Source organism: Wyeomyia smithii, chromosome 2, assembly GCF_029784165.1.
Source record: "Wyeomyia smithii strain HCP4-BCI-WySm-NY-G18 chromosome 2, ASM2978416v1, whole genome shotgun sequence".
In the NCBI taxonomy this organism is placed as follows: Eukaryota; Metazoa; Arthropoda; class Insecta; order Diptera; family Culicidae; genus Wyeomyia; species Wyeomyia smithii.
This window is the reverse complement of record NC_073695.1, coordinates 99,975,824-99,998,348: the sequence shown is the minus strand read 5'-3', so window position 1 is coordinate 99,998,348 and position 22,525 is coordinate 99,975,824. Positions and strand designations below refer to the sequence as shown.

Here is a 22,525-nt window from a genome sequence, read left to right as displayed (position 1 = left end):
TAGTGTAGTAGCTCGTTTCAAGGATGATATTCTAGTACCTACAGGTCGCACTCGATTATCCAGAATTTTATGTTTTTGGTGTCTATTTTATTTGTTACCATTTAAGTCACATCCGGCATGTTTGGGACTGCATCATACAAGCAAAATAAAGAGAAGAAATATTTATTTTATGTTCGTTAATCGAAAAAATTCCGTTTTTTTGTGTGATTCGATTATCCGGAAAACTCGATTATCCGGAATGAAAAAAAAATTGATGTTCCGGATAATCGAGTCCAACCTGTATGTTTGGAAGGGCGTTGCGTTTATTGAAAGCGGAAATTAAGTGAGAGTGGCTATAATCTTCATAGAATTCAGGTAGTGGAAATGATTGTCATCAGCCCTGTTCCTGATGACCTGTACGGGTGTGCACAATCTTCATCGCCAACTTTATTTCTTACCGTTTGTACGGTAGAGTTTATTTGTGACGCTTTCATCGCGCAACACATGCAATCACATAGGTGGCACTGTTATTTCGTGTAGGTTTGTACGTACGGGTTCAAAGTCGCTACGTAGTGTGCAAGGGTTGGCGGTTGGCGAATTTTTGCTGATCCGTACGGTTGCGTGTGGCCAGTTTTATTTACCATCATGAAATTGATACTTTTTTATGGAATTGCACCTGATCTGATGATAACTAGTACAAACCTAAACAGTTTGAAAGTGTTTTTAACACAGTAGATTTGTCTTAAAGTGAATACTTTATAACGAATGTATCTACAGATTAAAAAAATGACTTTAAATTTTTATGAACCTGTTTTTCAGGATTTTTGTGTGAAGTTTAGTGAATTTAATCCTCATTTGTATTATTTGTAGTAGAAAATGGATGATGGTGGCAACAAATAAGAATTTTTTTGGATAGACATGATAATTATGATCAGCTACTTTTTGTTTGAGAGCTATATATTTTTTCAAAATACTTTTATTCAAACTTTCGTTATTTTATATTTTTATTCAAACTTTTTCAAGCTACCTAAAGTTTTTTAATTCTTCAATTTTCAGAATTTTGTTTCGAAAAAAATCGGAGTAGTAATCTCAACCTCTCTATCGATAATGTAAATCCTGCATCAAATTTATCACCGTTTGAACCGTTTCTTTAAAAAAAAATGTTTTTGAGAGAACATCACACTTTTTTGCAAAGAAAGCTACAGTTTCTATGCCCTTTCACAGTTGATGTTAGCGTCAAACAGAACAGCTTCGTCTCTAAATGGAATACAGATGATATTTTTTGATGTGTGACTTTGTTGGATAGATAATATTTTGGATAATTTTGTGATTTTGTGAATTATAACAAATTGGTGAAAAGTTTCCAGGAGAAATTTCTGCAAACAATGAACCAGCCACATGCGAGCATGACTAGCACAGACGACAAGAATAAACATCAACCATTTAGTGACATTCTCTATATCAGTATCAAAAAAAAGAATAAATAAAATATCAGAGATTATCGTGCCGTGTCAAATTAACTATTTTAAAACTTAAATAAAATATCAGAGTTTTTCCGCATCAAAAGGTCAATTAATGTTTGATTCCATGAACTTAGACTAATTGGATGTCTCGAAGGTGAAGATTTTTCAAAAAGTTTGAAACAACACTCTTTCGGGCACAATTTGTTAACCTTTTGTTGGAACTCAATTAAAACTGATTGCTTGAAAGGAAACATACACATACAGTATTCGTAGAGCTGATCACTCGTCGTCTATCACTGCAGCGGTATTCGTATTACGATTAAAAAAAAACTACAATGATGGTGATTAGGTATTATTCTATGTTGTATGAAAAACGTGCTAAGGGCAGTTTCCTATTCCTTCGTTATGAGAAAAATTTTCAAATGATTCAGTTCCTTTTTGACATAGGACTACGTCTTACCGCACTGTACCGAGATACAATCTGTGGAAACTAAAACCAAGGTGGAATATTTCATTCCAATGTAATGAAATATTTCCAAAGGTAATACTGATTTAACACAAAGATGGATCACAATAATTATTATAGTAGAAATTTCAACACTACAATGTTCAGACAAATTGTAAAGATGAAGTGTCTCTGCAAGTGCCTCATATATGACTTGTTTCTTATTCTGGCTCCTTGACAAAATATAGCCTAATAAGCATTCAAAAAGCGAAACCAACCTAAATACCTTTCATCGTGATATTATGGTTCCCACAACTACATTTGTATTTTTCAAATAAAAAAAAGGGCACAGACTTACACAGAGTTTTTTAGCAATATTACTTTAGAGTTAGTTTTTTTAACTTAACTTTTGTAAGCTACATTTTACAAGGAAATATTGTTCAAAACAAGAATTTGAGAATACCAAACACACGTATTTGTTGAAGACCACAAACATCCCGGACTTTTCCTTACAAAGTTAAAGCATATTTTACATTATTTTTTGATAATTTTAACAACGTATAGCATAAAGAGTGGGTGGATTAGGACAAATGTAACTATTATCTATTTTGAGTACTCGAGCTAAACTTCGAGAAAAAGTGTTGACATCGTGATTCCCCTTGCCCTTTTTTACCTCATACATTATAAATTAACGATAAAATAAACTTAAATATGCTATAACTTTGTAAGGAACAGTCATGGAGATGTGCGGTCTTCAACAAAAACGAGGGTTTTGTATGCCTAAATATTTCTTTAAAGCAATGTATTCTTGTGAAAAGTAACCAACAAATGTTAAGTACAAAAAACTATTTTTAAGTAACTTTTATCAAAAATACTCTTTAACTCTGTGCTCAATTAGGATAGAAATTTTGTTTGTTCAGCAAATTTTCATTTTTTTGCACGTTCTAAATCTATGCCAATAAACCATACCTCTATCTCTTATCACGAAAAAGTTAGTATTGTTAATGTATGAAAACCTACTGTAACATATGCTCGCCATACTCTAATACGGGTAGATTGGGGCGAATGGAACCTACAAGAGTTTATAGTACTTCAGCCTAACTTCAAGGAAAGGTATTGACATCATGATTCCATATGCCCCTTTTTAACCTATACGTTCTTAAAGTTATCGAGAAAATTAGCCAAAATATGATATAACTTCGTAAGGAAAAGACCTAGAGATGTATGGTCTCTGGCAAAAATGTGCGTTTTACATGTCCTAACAATTCCTTTGAACAACACTTTCGTGTAAAATGCAACTAACAAAAGTTAAGTAGAAAAAAAATTTTAAGTTAGTTCCATATAAAATACCTTATAACTTTGCACCGAATAAAGATAGGATTTTCATTTGTTCAACAAAGTTTCATATTTTTAAATATTCTACAACTTTCCTGAATAAACCATTCCTCTATCTCCTAACATAAAAAAATAGTTTTTTTCATTTTTTTAGTATAGTAAACTTTTTATCATTTTTGACAATTTGCGATGTTGTTTATAACTCTAGCCCGGTTTAATTTTGAAAATAACAGACATATGACTCTCAAATATGGCATCTTCGCAGTTTTTTTATGTCTTGAAACTGACTAATTTTTCCTCCTGGTTTTACTTACTGATAAATTATCTAAATTGACCTGAATTGAATGTTAACATGTTCAAAAAAATCTATGTCAGTTTAAAAATTTCTGTTAATATGAAACTGTAATTTTTTATCGCTACTTTTTCCACGAACTTGAAAATGCACGAAAAATATTTATTTTGTGAGATACAGATAGTTTAAGCTAACAAGATAGAGTGCTGCAAATAAATAATCAAAATACAGACTCCGTTCGATTTTGACAACACGCCAGAAAAATTTCGGTTGCCAAAATCGAACCATGCCAAAAACGAATGGTTCTCTGACATTTTTTACTTTCTAAGTGGCCTATGACGACCTTAGCAGAAAATATGGCCACCAATGAACTAGTTTCGTTAGAGGTAACGCTTGATGAAACTCAATAATTCGGGAGTTTCCGGAACTCAACGGGGACAGATCCACATGTGGCCTATGACGACTAGGATGCTTGATATGACCGCCCGAGTGATAAGAGACATAATACGGTTCTTAAAACTGAAAATCAAAATACCTTTCTGTTGGGGGATGTTGCTTATATATCTAAAAAATATGATCGTTTGTGCCAAAATCATGCCAAAATCAAAACGTGCTAAAACTAAACCGTGCTCAAAACAAGTCTCAGAATGAAATATAAAACTATCGCAGTCCTACGTCAACGTTGCGGTCGTGTCTTGGATACCACCCTCCTACTTTTTTGTGTTAGAATTGTAAACTTGTTAACGTTGTTAACGTAGATACATCATCCATTAATAGATATCAAAGCAGCGTACGATTTAGTAAAACGTAACGAGCTGTTGTCTGTTGTTAACAACACCGATGAAGCGGACTTTGACTGCTTCACATTAAGCGTCAGCAAAGCGAGCGAATTTTCGGATGCGTTTGTGACGTTGGGTGGTCGTAAACAACTAGCTGTTCAATATAGCTTTGTGAGATCTCACTTGTTTCAAAGCTTTGCGGGTGTCGCTGTTAATCGTAGAGGTTTTTGCAACTCTCAGAAGAGAAGCTGCAAGAATAGGACTCATCATAAACACTGCCATAATGAAGCACATAGTATATCGAAGTACATACAAATACACGGCAGAGAGTAGTCCTACAGGTCCTCTTGGTGCTGCGGTGGTGAGAGATACTTTCGTAATGGTTGATGAATTTGTTTATGTTGATACACTCGTAACATGTGATAACGAGGTGAACCACGAAGATACTAATCGCAGCAGCGAACAGAGCTTATTACGGATTGCGCAGCCAGCTTGAGTCCCGCAACGTACAGTTCCGCCAAAATTCACGCTCTACAGGACACTAATCCGGCGCTCTTCAGACATGATTCTTGCACATGGAAGAAGACCAATCATCGAGCGGTTAGGGTTTTTGAGTGTAGAGCTCTGCGACAAGCTAGGAAATGGGAGGTTATGCAAGGGCATGAATAACTAGTTGTTTGCAGTATACTAACAAATAATATTCAGCAGAGACCTGGATGGAGGCTGACGACTTCGGACAGCGGGTGTAAGGTGCGACTGGAGAGGAGCAGCCCTAGACCGAGATTTGTAAAGGCGTATTCTGGATTCAGCTTCAGCTCTTCACGATCTGTCGCCATTAAAGTAAGTGGAGATTTTGCTGTAATGTGATATTTATAGCACTAATTATCACACGCTCAATATAAGATCGCATAACAAAACATAATTACGAAATAAAATGTGAAATTCACCAACGGAAAAGATTTTCAAAGAGAAGATAACCAAATTATCTAAATTTATGGTTGCTCAGGATAGACGCGTTCTTATTTGAGGTTAGGAAGATTATTTTATATTTGTCTTTAAAGGCCCTCGAAGCACTTTTAAAACGATTAGTCATTCATTATTCATACCTAAACATGATTTTGAAAAAAAAAAAACAGTAATATGTAGTTCAATGCTAGACTTTATAAAAATTAGTCTTTTATGCTTGAAACAGAAACAAAAATAGTAGGTATCAAAGGCGTGCTTGCTAGAAAAACGAAGAACTCATTATAAGTAAATGAAGCAGAAGCAGCACCTTAAGTTTTGGAGCTAGTTCGTTGCGTTCAATGGATAACACTGATCAACAAAAGCTTTGCCTTAGAGCTCTAATTGCTAAATAATGAAAGAGTATAGCTGTTCAACCAATCTTGTGAGTGTTGGTGCCCATAGCAAACTCAGAAGTGCGTCAAGAGGCCGTCCAGGCTCGTTGCTTACGGGAAAACTTATTTTGAGTCTCTGAAAACTTAACGCGCTTCCGAGCATTTATTTTTCGATCATATTTTGTCGATCATATCGTTACGTTTTTCCAACAATTTTTGTACGAAATAGAATCAAAATTTATGTGAAGTAGAAGAACGCACGAAATGACTGCGTGTTTTAGTTGAGGTTGTTTTCTCGGATATATATAGATGACTCCAAAGTAGCTATAAAGATACCGTTGAAAAAAAGACTAGAATATAAGGGATCATTCATATAATACATAACGCGTTTAGGCGTGGACCCCCCTCCCCTCTCCCCGTTTCAGCAAAGCGTTACACTGCGTGTGACAAATATGTAAAATTGCGTTACGTGAGGGTGTATTGAAAATTGCCAAATTCCACGTTATGTAATTTGAACAGTTCCTAAAAGTTTCGACAGTGCAGGGTGACAGTTTTCAAGACTTACTGGAAGAATTATTTGATAACCCACTTGGAAATTACCTGTAAAAAAAAAAGAAAAACGTTAGTAGCTTGTTCCAAATTTATCAAGTTTTTATTAAACATTATTAAATTTCTGTTGAAAAATAAATACAAGCATTTTATAGTGTCACAAGTAATGTAATGGTGTCAGTATTACAAAAAAAAAAAAAAAAACAGAATCAATTGTATTTCTATATGCATAAACGTGAATCCAAAATAAATAAGAGTAAAAAGTTTTATGTAATTACTTAATATAAATTAGTGATTTATTTTTATGCTATACCAAAACAACTAAATAAAAATATATTTGAGGCATATTAAAACATTATTATTATTCCAGAAATTTTTTTTCGTAATTGTTTCAATAGATCCAAATAAAATACATCTAAATCGGAATCACTTCCTGACAGTTCGACATGCCCCCCGTTATTACTGTGTGTGCCAATACGCTATATGCATCGGGGAAAGCTCGGAGAGTTTGCTCTCCTCTAAATATAAAACGAAAATATTGCACCGTTACTCTCGTGTTGACCGAAAAACACGCATCGTTTTACTGTGCGCGGCGCATTCGCCGGGGTAGTTTTACCTCGGCCCGATCCTTCCCCACAACCTCGACCGCCACAGTTCATAGATGCATCCGCCGTTCGAGCCATCGTCGTCGCGACGGAGGGTGGCGGGCGAAAGGGTTGCAATTTGCTTTCGGTTTGTTTTTCCTGCTTCTAAGTGCTCGGCGCTCGGTGATGATGTTGCAGGAAGGAACACGGTGGATATGCGACACCGTAGTCAGATCCCGTTTCCTTCAATAACAGAACGTGCACACATACCAGTTGCCAGTTAGTAAAGTTGGCAATGTTTTAAGAAACATGAACACGGAAGACGGCGCGACGCGTGAACTGATGAGCGGTTGTCTGCAGCACCACTACCACCACTGCAATTGCACGAGGAAAATGTAAGCAAATAATACTAATGAGGAAAAAGTGTTTTTCCCTCCTGGTGCCACCGGAATGGCTCTCGCATCGATTCACCTATTAGGTTCTGCGATTTGTTACTGGAATTATAACCATTTAGATTATCACAATCATATTTTGTTAAATTATTGCGGTTAACCTGTTTCATAACTTAAAGTCTCTAATAAAAGCGAAGCGCAGTAATTCGGCTCGTTTGCAAAGAATATATTTTAGATAATGAATATTTACTCCCCAAGCATTTCTGGAAGACTGCTTTCGGTGAAGCAAAGCATTCTGCTAAGTGACGAAATCCACAGTAAACAGTAACAGTAATTGTCCGCAAAACAGCTCAAGCCATTTTCCGAAATGTACACCGATGATGGGCGTTGTGCACTTTCAATGAGACCGAAAGTCTGCTTCAACACCAACATCAATTGCCCCAGGCAGAACGGAACGGAACGGCAGGTGGGACGCAGCGGCAAGCACAGACATCAGCATATATGCGGTGTACGTATGCTGCGAACAGGAAGACGAGAAAGTTCCGGATGGTCTTCGGAGTTTCGCTTTTCTCTGTATCCTGTGGAGCCAACCGTACGGTTCGTATTTTTGGGAGGCTTCTTTCTGCGATCCAAGAAATGCACGTCTGTGAAGAAGCAAATATGTGATTGCCTCGGGGTTTCCGCTGGAAAATTATTCTCGAAACATATACCTTCGCTTGTTTCTAGCGAAAAAATAACTAATATTTTTTCATGCTTCAGTTATTCTATTACACTGCGTGAAAAATTTAAAATTGCTCTTCTCCCCCCGTTATCCGAACAAAGAATAGTTTTCCACGAATTCCCCGAGAACAAAAACTAAACTAATAACAAAAGTCTTCCCGTCAACCACCGACTGCTTAAAAATTCATCACCCAAACCGTCTGCCCCGTTCCCTTCTGGCCGGGACGAACGAAAGAATGCTTTTAGATCATGCAATGCCACCGTGACTGTGTCGTCCTGGACACGTCGTCATCGCCGTTGTTGTTGGTGCATATCGACAGCCACCCAGCCAGTCACTGCCGAACATCTCACCCTGTAGTGCCGTCTGGCGGGGCGCTCCATTACCAGACGCTCTGTAGCGACCAATTTTCTGTATACTACACATATTTAGTTCTCCAGGCACGCTTTCATGGCTAGCTGCATCATATGGGGAAGCGTTCAGGTAGAAAATCCCTGCAACCAGCCAAAGGATTCCTAACCTGCATCAACCTTTTGGCGTTGCGGAGCTCCTGCTGCCATGGCAAACCGGATGGATGGATTGATTCAGATTCGGCGAAAAACTATGCGATGGTCACCGCGATGACGGGGCAACTGGTTTTTTATTTATGTTGAGGACCAACTCATGTTGCTTTGAGATTAATGTAGTTTAGGTTTTATGGACTAATACCTCTGGACTGGTCCTGAGCAGTGAAAATTATGTTCCTTGGATCATCAACGAAACGTTTTGGATTTTGCTGAGCTGATTTCAAACTGTTTTTTATAATTTCATATAGTTAATGAAGGATTTTGTCTTGTTCCATTACCCCGGGGTATATTCTGTGAAACGAAACCGAGCATGGAACGTTTTTACGCAACTTTATGGAGGGTAACGATCAGATTATCGTCGGATAGATAAAACACATATGGTTTTTTAAGTGTTAGTTATCATCATTGTATTCTCACTCTGTGGAAATTGAGGAAAATTTTCAAAGTCATTCATTTTGTATATGATATGCGCATTTACCTAACGCCTTTGCCATGATTCCCGAGCCACAATCGTATAACTGTGTACAGAAAAGGTGATATAAGTACTCGATATTGAGTATTTGGAAGGAAAAACAAGAAGTGAAAATGAATAATTAAAAATAAAAATTCAGGATAGAGCTGTCGCACAACATCGGAAAACGAAGAATAAAAATGAAAATGGAAATCGAGAAAAGAGAACTGTATGTAGCAAGAAATGAAAAGCGTGGTATGAAAAATAAGAAACTACTACGAGATTTCGATAGTAAGAAAGGAAAAACATGCGTCAGGAAACAAGTGTTGATTGAATATTATTTCAGGGTAGGTATATAACGGCGGCAAAAACCCAAAATATGTGAAATTTTCAGAAGGTTTTGTATTATCTGGAACAACTTAAAATTTTGCTTTATGTGCATTTATATATCAAACAATGCTGTTTCAATCCACTGTATGGGACTCTCCATTAATGATGCCACGCAAAACTTGGAAAAAATACCTCCCCTTTGTCACAACTTCTTTGAGTTGCGAACTAACCAACATGGTTTTTAAACGTAAAAAATGGCCGTTTATTTCATCTCAAGCTAAAAAAGAGTGATCGTAGAACTATGAATGAATGATGCAAGTATCATAAATAGTTCGGAGAAGAACTCTGTGGTACAGCTTTGCGTCACAACCGATTTGAACAATACTGATATCAGATGAACGGGCTATATGAGGGTTAACTGATGAATTATAATGATTGAACACGTGGTTCCAAAGTTTGGCTGCCCTATAAATTCCCATTTCATTATAACCTGACTTTCAACCGTTATGTATTAAATTGTAAAAATGACGAAAGTCTATTATCTCAAAGATTACACGATTTATTTCACCATAACTAGTGTCATACGAACGAGTTATCTTTCAAATTTACCAATAACAAACTTCATAAAAATTTGATAGAAAAAGAAAAAGAAAAGAAATCGAAAGACTATTCAAAACTATACCTGCTGTGATCAAAATATATGACCTCAACATAATTTAAATTTGGTATTGTACTTCTTGAACGTTCCCGGTATTGCTCGTGACTAAAGTGTTTAAAATTAGGAGTCCTTTCTTTTTATTCACTATTTCTTAAGCACTAACATTATGTAAAATTTCATATTTTATACTTCAAATAATACTTCAGAAACAACATCAAAATTTTGGAATCCAAAGAGTGAATATACCTTTATTGGATTGAAGTGTTCATGTAAATCTATTTTAACGAATAATAAGTTTGAATGAGATAGGCTGGGTCTGACCGTTAGGTGGATTAATTTGGGTTTTTCTTTGACAAAGATTTACAATATAATTGAAGGGAAAAAATAATGGTCGTTTCCCCGAAACCTTATTTTTAAAGGAAGTTTTTTGTCCAAAAGTTCGTGTTTTAAATTAACGGTCTTTCTTATAGGTTCGTAAGACAGCTAGACAATCAAAGTTTTCGTTTCCATCATTGAAATTGTCTTGACCGACACTAAAAACGCAATCTACATTCCTACCTAGATACTCTCCTCATTTCATAAATGCTCAGGAGACACACTGTAAAAGTACTGCAGTGAGCTCTGTTGTGTGGTTATTGTGTGTAATGGCCTTCTGTACGAGAAAGCTTACCCTCACAGAGTTTTTGCAAGCTCCTCAGATATATACAATTTGCTGCTCTCTTCAAGCTAGTGCGACGATTTGCTCACCAGTGTGAGAGCAGATGTTTTCGCAGTTGAAGATATTCTCTTACACGTTAGTGATTCTCCGAGGAGAAACGACAAGCATGATTTTTTGACCTTTCAACATCAAGCACGATTGCTGGCAAAACTATTTTCAATATGGTTACCAAATAATTGAGTTAGAAATGAAATTATGCAGGAAAAAGTTAATAGCCCTCCCATCGTGCATCCAAGTGGTTTCCAGCGTTCTATAAAGTTTTTTTTGTATACTTGGGACTTCAATTCGAATGCTTAACCCAATTTACTTTTTGGCCGCGAAGCTGGCACTGCGATATCAACTTTTTTCTTTTACATACTAAAGCCGTGTAGTTTTCGGCTAAGTAGTAGTATCATAAAACTCTATGAAACTTTGTAGAAAACACGGAGTTTGTATTTCTGCAAATTTTAGAGATATACGAGTTCCATTTTAAATTGTTCTTTTCTTTGTGATAATTTTATGAACTCAGTTTAATTTTGTTATTTCCTATTTTGTCCAGTTGTTAATTGAACTCAATTAGTTTTTTTATACCGAGCATAGAAGCTTATTGCGCGTTCTCAAATTTTGTAAAAAATAACATATTTTTTCGAATTAGTTCTTTAGCTATTAGCAAAATAAGATGTTGTAATAAAATTTTCCATAAAAATATCAATTTTCTAAAATGTTTGTGTTTAAGAGGTATTTGGATTTGAATGCAACCATAAGTTTTATGTGATAAAACCACTGCTTGGTCCTCTATCCAATCGTGTTGCAGTCTTCAGATGAAGTTCTTGATGTAACAAAAGGTTCAAATTGGATGCTTAACTTCATTCGCGATTTGGCCGTAGAAATGGTGCTGCGATAACAACCTTTTAATCTAATAAGCTAGAAGCAATTCCACAAAAAAACGGGCAACCAATTTAATCGACCACTTTTGATTTGGCTGAAAGTTTGCATAGACCTTTTTATAGGCAAAAGATGCCATTTTGTGCTATTGGTTTTATTTTTTGGAACACGACTAATTTTTAAGAAGCTATGTTATTTTGGGACGGTATTGATGATTACAAATATTTTTGGGGCCGAAACGGTTCGTTTGATCAGTGTGACGTCTTCTTCAAAGATGTAAGTAATAATTTTGTCTCTTCAAAAAAAAAAAAAACACTTTAAACGAATTTTTTTAATGAAAGAAAGTTAAAAGAAAAAAGAAAATAAGTTATCTAAAATAGCTTATTTTTTAAAAATCTAATTATTTTTATACAAAAACTTCAAAAGATTACCTAACCAATGCAACCGGTCCAATCATGGAGAAATCAAGAAAAAAAAGTTTTGAACATGTTTTGCCAATAGAAACGTCTATGCAAAGTTTCAGCCAAATCGAAAAGACAATTAAAAAAAAAATTAATAAAAATGGGATATTTTTTGTGGAACTACTTTGTGGAACTACAAAGTTGTAAAATAAAAAAAAAATGGCTCTTGGAAGAAGAAACGAAATTTCTATCTTTTCATATTTTAAATAAATACGAAAATGCTGAAGATGTCACTAATCAGTGACGAAACGTCGGGCAGTATAAAATAAGTCCTTCTATTTATTTCGACTGCTCAGCCGTAAGTACAACCAATTTACAGAACATTTCAACTGTCCGGAAACTCAGCAACATTTACAGTGAAAAAATTATTTCCTGTAAATTTCATATAGGCGCAACCATAAATGCGATACCAGAATATGATTGCCAGAACAATGACTATCCAGAACTTTCTGCAATACATACTAAGGGCTTGCAGTTTATATCAAAGTTTTGTAGTTAGAGATTTTTTTAAGGTAATAAGACTGGTAAATACAGTTGTGGCTCTAGAGCACGAAAAAATAAAAGATAATAGGATTTTAGCCATTCCTGTGAATTTTGCACAACAATTACTATGCGACACTCTCACGAAAGTTGACGAGTTTTAGTAATGGCTAGGAGCACCAAAATTCACAGGAATAGTTGAAAAGCTGTAATCTTTCTAGGAAAGTTATTTCGAGCTTTAGGGCAGCATTTTTTTGCTTTTTTTGACCAGTGTAATCATTTGCAAACATATTTCTTGGAATCCTATACCTTATACGTCTCGACTTTTTTATGCTGACATGTGAGTCATCTTTATTCGAATAACATTTAAGTAGGGGGAATAGAGGCATAATGAGCACCCCAACTTGGTTGCTGCTTTAAGCATGGAAAAAGACAAAAATTTTTAACTGTCTTCAGTGCAAAACTTGAATTAACTATCTAACATTAAAGGTACAATATTCACTAATTGAAAAGTTTATCGTATAATGGTGAAAAACACAAAGTAGATTCATGCATCAAAAACTAGCAATCAACCGTTGTGTGGGGCACAATGAGCACCCCACAGAGGCATAATGAGCACCCACGGGGTATAATGAGCCCTCTTATAGAACATATCTTGAAACTGTGTAGAAGTACAACTAATGGGCCAACGTTTGTCGCGAGATGCCGTGATACTTAGCGGCTTGTTTCGTGAATGTCCCGTCGCGCCTTATGGTGGCCAATTCTGCCTGCAGTCCCTTTTTCAGACCGATTCGGTTCTAAAGATTTTCTAATATACATATGTTCGCACCATCACTGTAAACAAACACTGACAAACAGACAAACTCACAAGTCTACTGAGATGAATTTCAGGTAAGTTTATGTGTCGAGGTGTGCTCATTTCACCCCACCTAAAGGTGACCATTTCGCCCCTATCGAATTAGGTAAAGTTAACATGAGATTTTAATAATAATTATAGTTTTAAATCAAAACTTCAGTGATGGTGAAATTTGGGGTACAACCCATACGTCATATCGATGTGACTACATGCTTGATTGAGCCATTTAAACGACCGTAGAATCTTATTTTGTAGTGCGCCATAATAATAATTTTTCCAACATCCGGGAACCAAGTTGATTTTTTCAATATATTTTTATATTTTAAACAGACAAACCACTTTTGTTCTACATAAAGAGATACTGTAGTAACTACGGAAGAGTTCCACATACCATATTGTAATAAAAATTGCATAGTTTCGCATAAAAGAGGGGTGCCCATTTCGCCCCGTGTGCTCATTATGCCCCTAATCCCCCTAAATTAAAATTGAACTTATACATCCTCTATTACATCCAGGCTTGCTTCTCCCCAGAGAAACACTACCGTGTAAAAGATCATCTTTCACTGTAAAAACAAATGCTCTCATAATGGTGGGCAAAGCGACGCGCTAGCTTGAAGAGATAAGTGAATCGTGTATATCTGGAGAGCATGTAAAAAAACTTCACGGTGGAGTCTGAAATATTTCTCCAGAGGGATAGGAGACTGGTGTGAGTTTTCTCACACGAAAGGACATCATGCTCAATAACTACACAACAGACCTAACTGCAGTGTTTTACTGTGTGTCTCTTAAGCGTATATCAAAAGAGCATCTAGGTAGAGAAGTAGATTGCGTTGTTTGCTTGGCAGTTCAAAACTGGAAAATAATCCGGTGGCCCGTCATTGCTTTTGAAATGCTATCGAATTCATCTCAGCAGTGCGCACCGCAGTGTACTTCTGTGGGCAAAACTACCGAGGAATAATAAAACGTCATCGCCATATAAGACGCAAGTAAGAAAGAGATGCCAGATAATTGTTTGCGAACTTAGCTCGTGCGGTGGTGGGTTGAAGCTGACAAATTTTACAGTGTGCTTCGGGCAGCACGGCAGGTCAAAACTGGGTCAAAATCGAGCGAATAAAGAAGGGTTTTGACAGCAGTTAGTGCGCTTCCAGGTCAAAACGAGGTGAGCTGGTGGAATAAAGAAATTCGCTATAAGGAAATTCACCACTTTGGTTTCGCTCAGCTGTGGTGCAGGCAGCAAGGGTATTACTTTTTCTGCGAGCAGTACAACCACAGCTCAAAGCAGAAGGAAAAAGTGTGCTGCAAAAAATTGCTACGCGCAACACTCATTCTGAGCAATAAGTGAGCGGTGCTCATCCACTAGTGTACAATCTCTGATGATTGTGATTACCTTCAAAACTGGAAAAGATGGTATTATGGTGATATTTGTCCAAAGGAAACTACTCAAAAAATCTAGAAAATCTTAAAAGTAATAACTAAAACAAATTTGAACAAAAAAATTGCATATTGCCCTAATTTGAAAAGATAGGAATTTTGTCTCATCTACAAAGTTTCAAAATTTTTTTGATTTACAACGTTACAACAGAAAAAAGTTAGTGTCGTAACACCAAGTCCACCAGTTCCAACTTATTGAAGACTTTAAACAAATTGGATAGGGTATCAAAGTACTGGTCTATGCATTCTAAGAAATAAATACCAAGGAATTGTATTGTAAATTTATGCAAAAAAAAGCAAAGCCTTGGTGCTACATTCCGTATCGGTGCTCGACCTTCTGTTTTATTATACACAGACTTTGCAGCCAACTGTTAAGGGTAGAGGAAAATTGCGGGGCTAACGCTACGATACTACTGACACTAACAGTCTCTCCCGAACCGGGACTCGAACATACGACGACTGGCTTTTTGTCATCGTACCTCGAGACCAGCTGGGAGATTTTAACGTAAACTTATGGTTGCACTCAAATACAAATTTCAAAATTCAAAAATTCAAAATTCAAAATTCAAATTCAAAACATAAAGAAATGTTCTTTCAAATATGCTTTTAAACTTGCAAAAAGTTTATATTTTGCCAATAGTAGAGATAACTAATTCACAATACACTAAAGTCGCTTTTTACGCGGGGGATACATGCCACGTAAAATAAAACTGCGTGAATTCCGGAATTTGAGTGAAGAAATTCCGGAATCCGCGTAAAAAAAACCGCGTAAGTTCTCGATTCCGCGTAAAAAAACGCGTTAATTCCGGAATACGCGTGAAAAAACCGCGTAAATTCCGGAGTCCGCGTAAAAAAACCCAACGTAAAAATACCGCGTCAAAAGCGACTTTAGTGTATTGTGTATTTTTCTAATTTTAATTCGTGTATAACGGATTGGAGTAAAATTGATTACTTTCCAAAATACACTTCAAGGTCATTTTTATGGTTTTTCATATGCAGATTTCGGAATTTACGGGGGGTGACACGCTTGAGGAAATTTTTATACGTGTCGCCTTTTAATCCGTGAGATCAATTATCAATTAGGTGGAGGTCGCGGTGAAAACAACGGAAATTGGGTTCTTTAGCTATATCAGTTTTTTATTTCGTCTGAAAGAGATGCTTTTTCTAAGCAAAACGTGATATTCAAAAATTTTCTATCGTTGTCCTTCAATCTTTTAATCACGAATTAAAACTGTTCTAAATTGCCACAATGATAGTTCGCTTATGTACCAACTGTCATTGTAGCGATTCAGAGCGATTTTTATTCTTTATTTAATAATCGAAGGACAATGATATAAAATTTAAAAAAAAATTGCTCAGAAAATTACACTCTTTTAGCTGATATATGAAAATCAGACACCCGTGAATAGCTAAACAACCCAATTATAGAAATTTTCTTCTTTAAGTAAATTTTGATTCTTTTGAAAGTAGGTAATCTAAACCAATTTTTTCAAAAATGGTTAGATTTAGATTGCGATTGAAAACTCTTACAATTTTGGATAACAAAATGATTTCACTGCAACCTGGTTAGGGTGATACCCAGGGGGAAAGGGGTGACGCCCAAATTTTCCGCCCCGGGTGTCACCCCGTCACGCTACGCCACTGCCAGAACCGATTGAAATATTTGTTGTTTGAACTTTAAGGCATCGGATAAAAAAAACTTAAAACAGATGTTTTCCACTAGATGACGTCGATTGGGTCGTTTTCGACCCGTCATATTTTAGTGCGATTCTACAGTTCATTGTGATTTTGTTGTTTACTTTCGTAAAATTATTATTGACACTATTTTTAACGAAGAAAAAATTTCATTTCGTTGAACTGTCGAGATGGTTGAAAAAATGGCGTATGCAGAAATTAGTAGTTTTTCAGAAAAGTCGAGTAATGAAGATTTTTCGGATTTCTAATAAGCAATATATTCCTGAAGTCGCAATATAAAAGAGAAGAATTTGTGAAGTATCACGAGGAAGATGATTTAAATAATATGTGTTTCCCATATTTCATCAATTTCTTCATGGCTTACCATACAAGACATACATGGGTCAAAAACAACGCCCCAACGTAAGATTAGTCGATTTTTTCAACGTAGGTCTGCGGATGAAAGTTATCAAAAAATATTAATTAATGTCACGCGAAAATTGTCAAGTATAAAACGGATGAAATTTTTTTTTGCAATTCATATGATTTGTTTAGTACATTTGTGGGAATATAAGCGATTCGAAAATGATTGCTCTCATCGCAGCACCATGTCATTCACATCACTTTTCAAGTGAATTTAGCAAAGTTTGTTTATAGTTGAAAAAATTCATCTGAAAAGTTTTAAAATGTAGACGAGATTGACGAAAGGCATCCACAAGAATGATCACTATCTTTATATTTTGTTTATCACTGCGGTCGTATTTTTAAACACAAAAAACGAAAATTAGCATTGACAAGATTACTAAAATTTTCATTACCATGTTCAACAAACACCAAGAACATTTTTTTTGAATAACGTTTTGTTTCAAGTCCTCGAAATTAATCATGCCTTATTTTATAAAACCGAAATTGAGATTCATTTTCATTTCATTTCATGCCGACACCCAAGAGTTGGATTTGGCTCACCTTTAGTAGTGTTAATACGTGAAACTCGAGCAATCCTGATGAAGCGACAAAATTGCAGAAAAAAAAACATATTTTAGTGAATCAGAGCGAAAAGCAAGAGCAGCTAAGGAAAACCGACATGAGTAATCGTGAAATTGTACGGAGTGTTAATAGATGCGAAATAGTGATTCGAAATTGGCACGAGGGAGATGATAAATGCGGCGTTAAGAAAAAACTCATATATACAAAAATCAGCAATTTTGGCCGAAACCGAACTTGGAAGCAAACATAAACAGGAAAGATCAATGTACCAGAAATTAAAGTGAAGTCTGTGCACCCGCATCGTTTGCTCAGATAAAACAAAGCAAAGCCTTGGTGCTACATTCCGTATCGAAATTCGACAGACTTCGTAGCCGACTGTTTGGTGTACAGGACAATTGCGGGGCTAGCGCTACGATCCTACTGACACTAACAGTCTCTCCCGAGCCGGGGATCGAACATACGACGACTGGTTTGTTAGGCCAGCGTCGTACCTCGAGACCAGCTGAAATAAACGTTTGCACAGATACTGCGTGGAATACTGCAAGTACACCTACTAGAAAGCCAAGAAACGAACTCAAATTCACATTCAGGCTAGATTAGATTTTGTCTCAAAGTACCCACTTTGCGTGGCGAAATGAATGAGGAAGTGGATACTTTTAGATACGAAGCAGTATGAAACAGTTTAAAAACTAGAACTATTGTGAAAAATATTTTGTTGAATTATTGACACACTGGAAAATTTCATGATCTACGTAGAAATTCGAAACCTAGTCTCAAGAACAGAAAAGAGAATCAGTATTACTGTCCTTCCCCGAGCTAAATTTAGGTTTGAAATCGAAATCAATAGTGCAATAAAATATGGTTTGGATGAACCAACATATGCAGTTATTTTGGTTTTATTATTAAACATTAGCTTACCGCCACGATAGCATACAATACTATGGTATATGTTGAATAAAGTTGCAGCTCTTGTGGCCAAATTCACTATTGCCAGCAGCCAAAATTAGTTTGCGCCAGTAGGAGTAACTCACTTTACCGCAACTAGTGGGACCTAGTCGTTCCAAAAATTACCATAATTACAAGCGAATAATATTTTTCAATGCATATCGCTACCGACCCAAAACTATAATCGTAGTCAAATATCGTTCTCTTGTCATGCGAACAGGTAGCAGCTTATCCATTATATTTGACTAAATTATACCCAGTAATAGCTCATTTCAAATCCTGCTTCATGTTGCGACCCAACCCTATTGCACAGTTGGTAGTAGACAATGTTTTTCCACCCCCGGGTGGAAAAGTGGAGGGACGCCCGCACCCTAGAGGTACATGTGCATATTTTTCAGAATACCAGCGAATATAATTACACTGATGACGACGACAACGATTATGATGACTACGTCGACTAGACGACGAGAACGACGATGGCGACGATGTTTTTGTTTCCATTCGCTTTCGAGGCCTCCCCCGTCAGTCCACACGAAACCCAAACCGTGCCGCAGCGAACGGGGCGGAAAGCGCAGTACCAATTTCCATTTCAGTCTGCGCAAGCGAAATAATGTTGTCGTAGGTCCGGTTCTGCCTAAACGCCAGGCTAGGAGTTTCCGTGCACAACACACATACCACCCTTGTAGGCTGGGGTTGGGCTCAGAATATCTACCGATATTGGTGGTGTTATTCTTTGGAAAGGGGAGGAGAGGTTGGGCTGTTACCTGTGTGGGACTAGGGATATTTGGTATTGCTTTTGTTAATCGCTCTCGGTAGTTTGAATTTGATGATTTTAGTGGTAAAAGTAAAGCTGTGCATTTTTGTTTGTGTTTTCGGATAATATTTTAACCAGACTAATCAATTCTTATTATTATGCGAAAGTTCGGACACCTGTACAGCATTACCCACCGTGTCTCTTCAAGGTTCAATCCAAAAGGTCCTTATACAAACGCGAACCATCGTTACGGCGACGGCTAAAGCCCAACGATGCGTACAACGTTCATTAAGGACTCTTTCAGTATCCCCAGCTTGGTGGATCGTAAAAAATCACACTACAGCAGCCATAATCGACTGTTGCTGATGCTGCCGTTGTCGCGTCGTCACTGCATGCTGATATAGCATGACTCCATAAAGGATGTTGTTTGTTTACTGAATACTTGCTGTATATCCAACAGCGAAAAGGGTGGTGACCTGATGTTACAGTAACGGACAGCTTATAATTAAAATTAAATTTCAATTAAGGATATCATTAGTAGTAAACTCGCTGATCGCGTATAAAGTTTCTACAGAGTTATCTTCTGCTTCGAACAAACGCGAGAGTGGGATCAACTGTACATTGCCCAGCCGCAGACAACAAGGACAATTGTGGTTCACTCTCCTTTTCTTTTAAACCAACGTCGGTTTGTATTTGAAAGTAAAATAACTGAAGCGCTAAACAGCGAACAATGCATTCTATACCTGCATGCAGTTCAGAACCCACAACGCGTCACCGATTCTGCGAAAAGTGCATTCACACCGCTGCTACCGTACAGAAAATTACCATATGGCTTGGAGCTGTTGGTTGTGTGCATTGGGCGTTCTGAAGCACTATGCTGTATACGAGTAGGTGTGAGTGTAAGTTCAGGTTTGCACTCTCCCGTGCAATATGCAGGTCGGTGCGCGTCTGTATGCATATTACATGCCTACAAGGAATGGTTGAGTAGGTCGGTCATTGAACCCGGCATCACATGCCCTCCTGCATTTTTCGAATCGTAACGGTACCCCAGCCAGTTTTTACAACAAAAATTAACAACTTATAGGTTCTTAAATTGTCTGCAGGGTTTGGTTTCGGAAAAAACTGTCTAGTCGCGATGGTCCTTCGTTTTTTTGGATGAGCAAAGTAAATTCCGCAAATAAGGATGACGACGGTGCAGAACTGTAAACGAAAACGCAGCGGGGGATGAAAGTGTGGCATCGGTTCTGTTCCTTTCTTCGCGGTATGGCTTAGTTTGTACACTGTTAACGGTAGTGGTATTTTTCGAAGAAAAAAACTTAAAAAACCGTATGTAAATCGTACAATACGAATTTTTTCAAGATCATTGCACCCAGAAATCAGAAGATACAGCAATTAAATAAATAAAACAAGATTCTGGCCCAAAATTACTTCCTTGAATGAGGTAGCAGTAATATGAAAAGTGAGGAGACTCAGTGAGAATGACTTTACAGTAAGCATCCGCATGGTAAAGTAAGCTGTGGATGGAATAAAGTCGTCCGAAGCAATCAATTAATTTACATTCCATTCTTGTACATTTTATGTTTTGTTTCAATTTCAAATTTGGGCAATAAAATCCAAAAAAAAAACTAAAACGGCACACAACATGTTTACAAATCAGTAAGCGTATGTAGTTCATTCGTGCTAAACAAGCGAGGACTCTTCAATATCATTTTCAAATGTTCCTTCTGAATCGTTTGAAGCATCTAGGACTGCTAATCTAAATATTTGTTTGTAAATTAACAGTTAATTCTTCTCAAGACAAAGTCTTGAATTTCACTTAGTTTGGATATTCTCAGTGTGCTTCTTGAAAGTAAAATTCTTATCATAAATTAACCCTTAATATTAATTAATTTGATTAGACCAATTTAAGATTACACATTCCTCAACTCTTAAAAAATACTGAAAAATTTTTAAATGTTTCTCAGAAAATATTCTCAGGCAATCCCAAAGCATTTTTAACAAGATCATGGACTTGATAAAGAGAATTGAACACGAAACATATGAGTGAATACCAGAGTTGAACATGGGAATCTGAGCCAAATTCTGATAGCAAATATTGAATCTCAACTGAAATCTTGTTTATAATAAGCATAAATCACAAAGCAAAAAGCCCTCAATGGTTCCCGTACAGAATAAAAAGAAGAGTTCCTCAGTAAGAACCTTATTACCAGAAGATACTAAAATCGGATTTCAGTTTTATCCACGATTGACTTACAAAATTATTTTTGATACTAACTATCATTTGGTTACAACAGATTTAATGAATGGACGTAATAGTCTAATTCCTCTCACTCTCAATAGCTGTATTCAAGACACGACCGCTTCCCGATCAGTCAAAAATATCAGGATTATAATAAATCTTCATATTTTGTTACGATTTTTTGTTTCAACTTGTGTTTTAAACTTAGTCTCGTTAATAGTTAAAATATCAAAATTCCTATAAAAATTGCTTATTGATTATTTCAAATTATAGCAAGTTTTGTAAGTTTTTTTTTTACGGAAAAAGATCAGAATTAGTTGAATGTCACAAATTTTAATAAGAATGTTACAAATATTGTTGGAAATATGCTTTAAAAACACACTTTTGAATATTTAAGTGTATGATAACAGAATTTGATACAATTCTGTACTTTTTATCATTCTGGCATATCAAGAATATTACAAGCTTTGTTATTTCTATCAAGTTCAGATATATTTGTGTTATCCATTTGTTATAATCGTTTAATCGGGTTGGACGTGAGACTACGTAAAATATTATTTAACAAACTCTTCAGTTACATTATTATATCAGTGCGTACGTACACGGTCTAGACATTTTATGCGATAGCTAAATGAAATGTGCAATTGCATTAATCGGCCTTTTTCAGAGCTGTGACATGTTTTTGAAAGATCTGGGATAGTGAATTTTATTAAAGTAAAACTGTGATTAGTAGCCGCTACAGATGCGTAGTAGAGTGATGTTCACCGCAATTCGATGAAACTCTACATAACCAGGTATACACAAAACTAATCCGATTCTGAACTTAAAAGCTCAGCATTGCCACTTACAATGTTGGATTCGTTTGTTGAAAAGTCACAACACTTCGTTTAATGACACAGCAGAATTTCGAACCTATACTTATGTCTGCTACCAGTTGATGACAGCACGAACAGAATTTTCTGCCAGTCGCACATCGGCAATATGCAACACACAACAGTTGCACTCTTGGTATCTGCTTCCATCTGACAAGACAAACAATTTTATTGTCTTTCTTCCAAGCCGCAACACGACACGATACGTGTTATATTGTTACATTTGTGGATGCCAACAAGAAATTATTTTTTGTTTATTGTTTATTGCGAATCCGGGACAAACTGTGAGAAATCCAAATAAAAGCTATGCTATACAGAAGAAAGCTCTAAAAAACATCATGATCAGAAAGCGAGCTGTGATAAGCT

General features: G+C 36.3%; 1 protein-coding gene across 3 annotated transcripts in view; it reads right to left on the bottom strand.

Moving 5' to 3' along the window:
* LOC129720284 (PR domain zinc finger protein 1) overlaps positions 1–22,525 on the bottom strand; it is a 149,961-nt gene that overhangs the window by 59,551 nt on the left and 67,885 nt on the right. For 2 of the 3 annotated variants that reach the window (XM_055671741.1, XM_055671749.1), the window contains exon 1: positions 16,748–16,774. The exons of the other annotated variant lie outside the window; for it this stretch is intronic. In XM_055671741.1, the coding sequence (XP_055527716.1) occupies positions 16,748–16,759 (12 nt within the window). In that variant the 5' untranslated portion in view covers positions 16,760–16,774. Of the gene's footprint in view, positions 1–16,747; positions 16,775–22,525 lie in introns of those variants that run through there. 3 annotated transcript variants of the gene reach the window in all.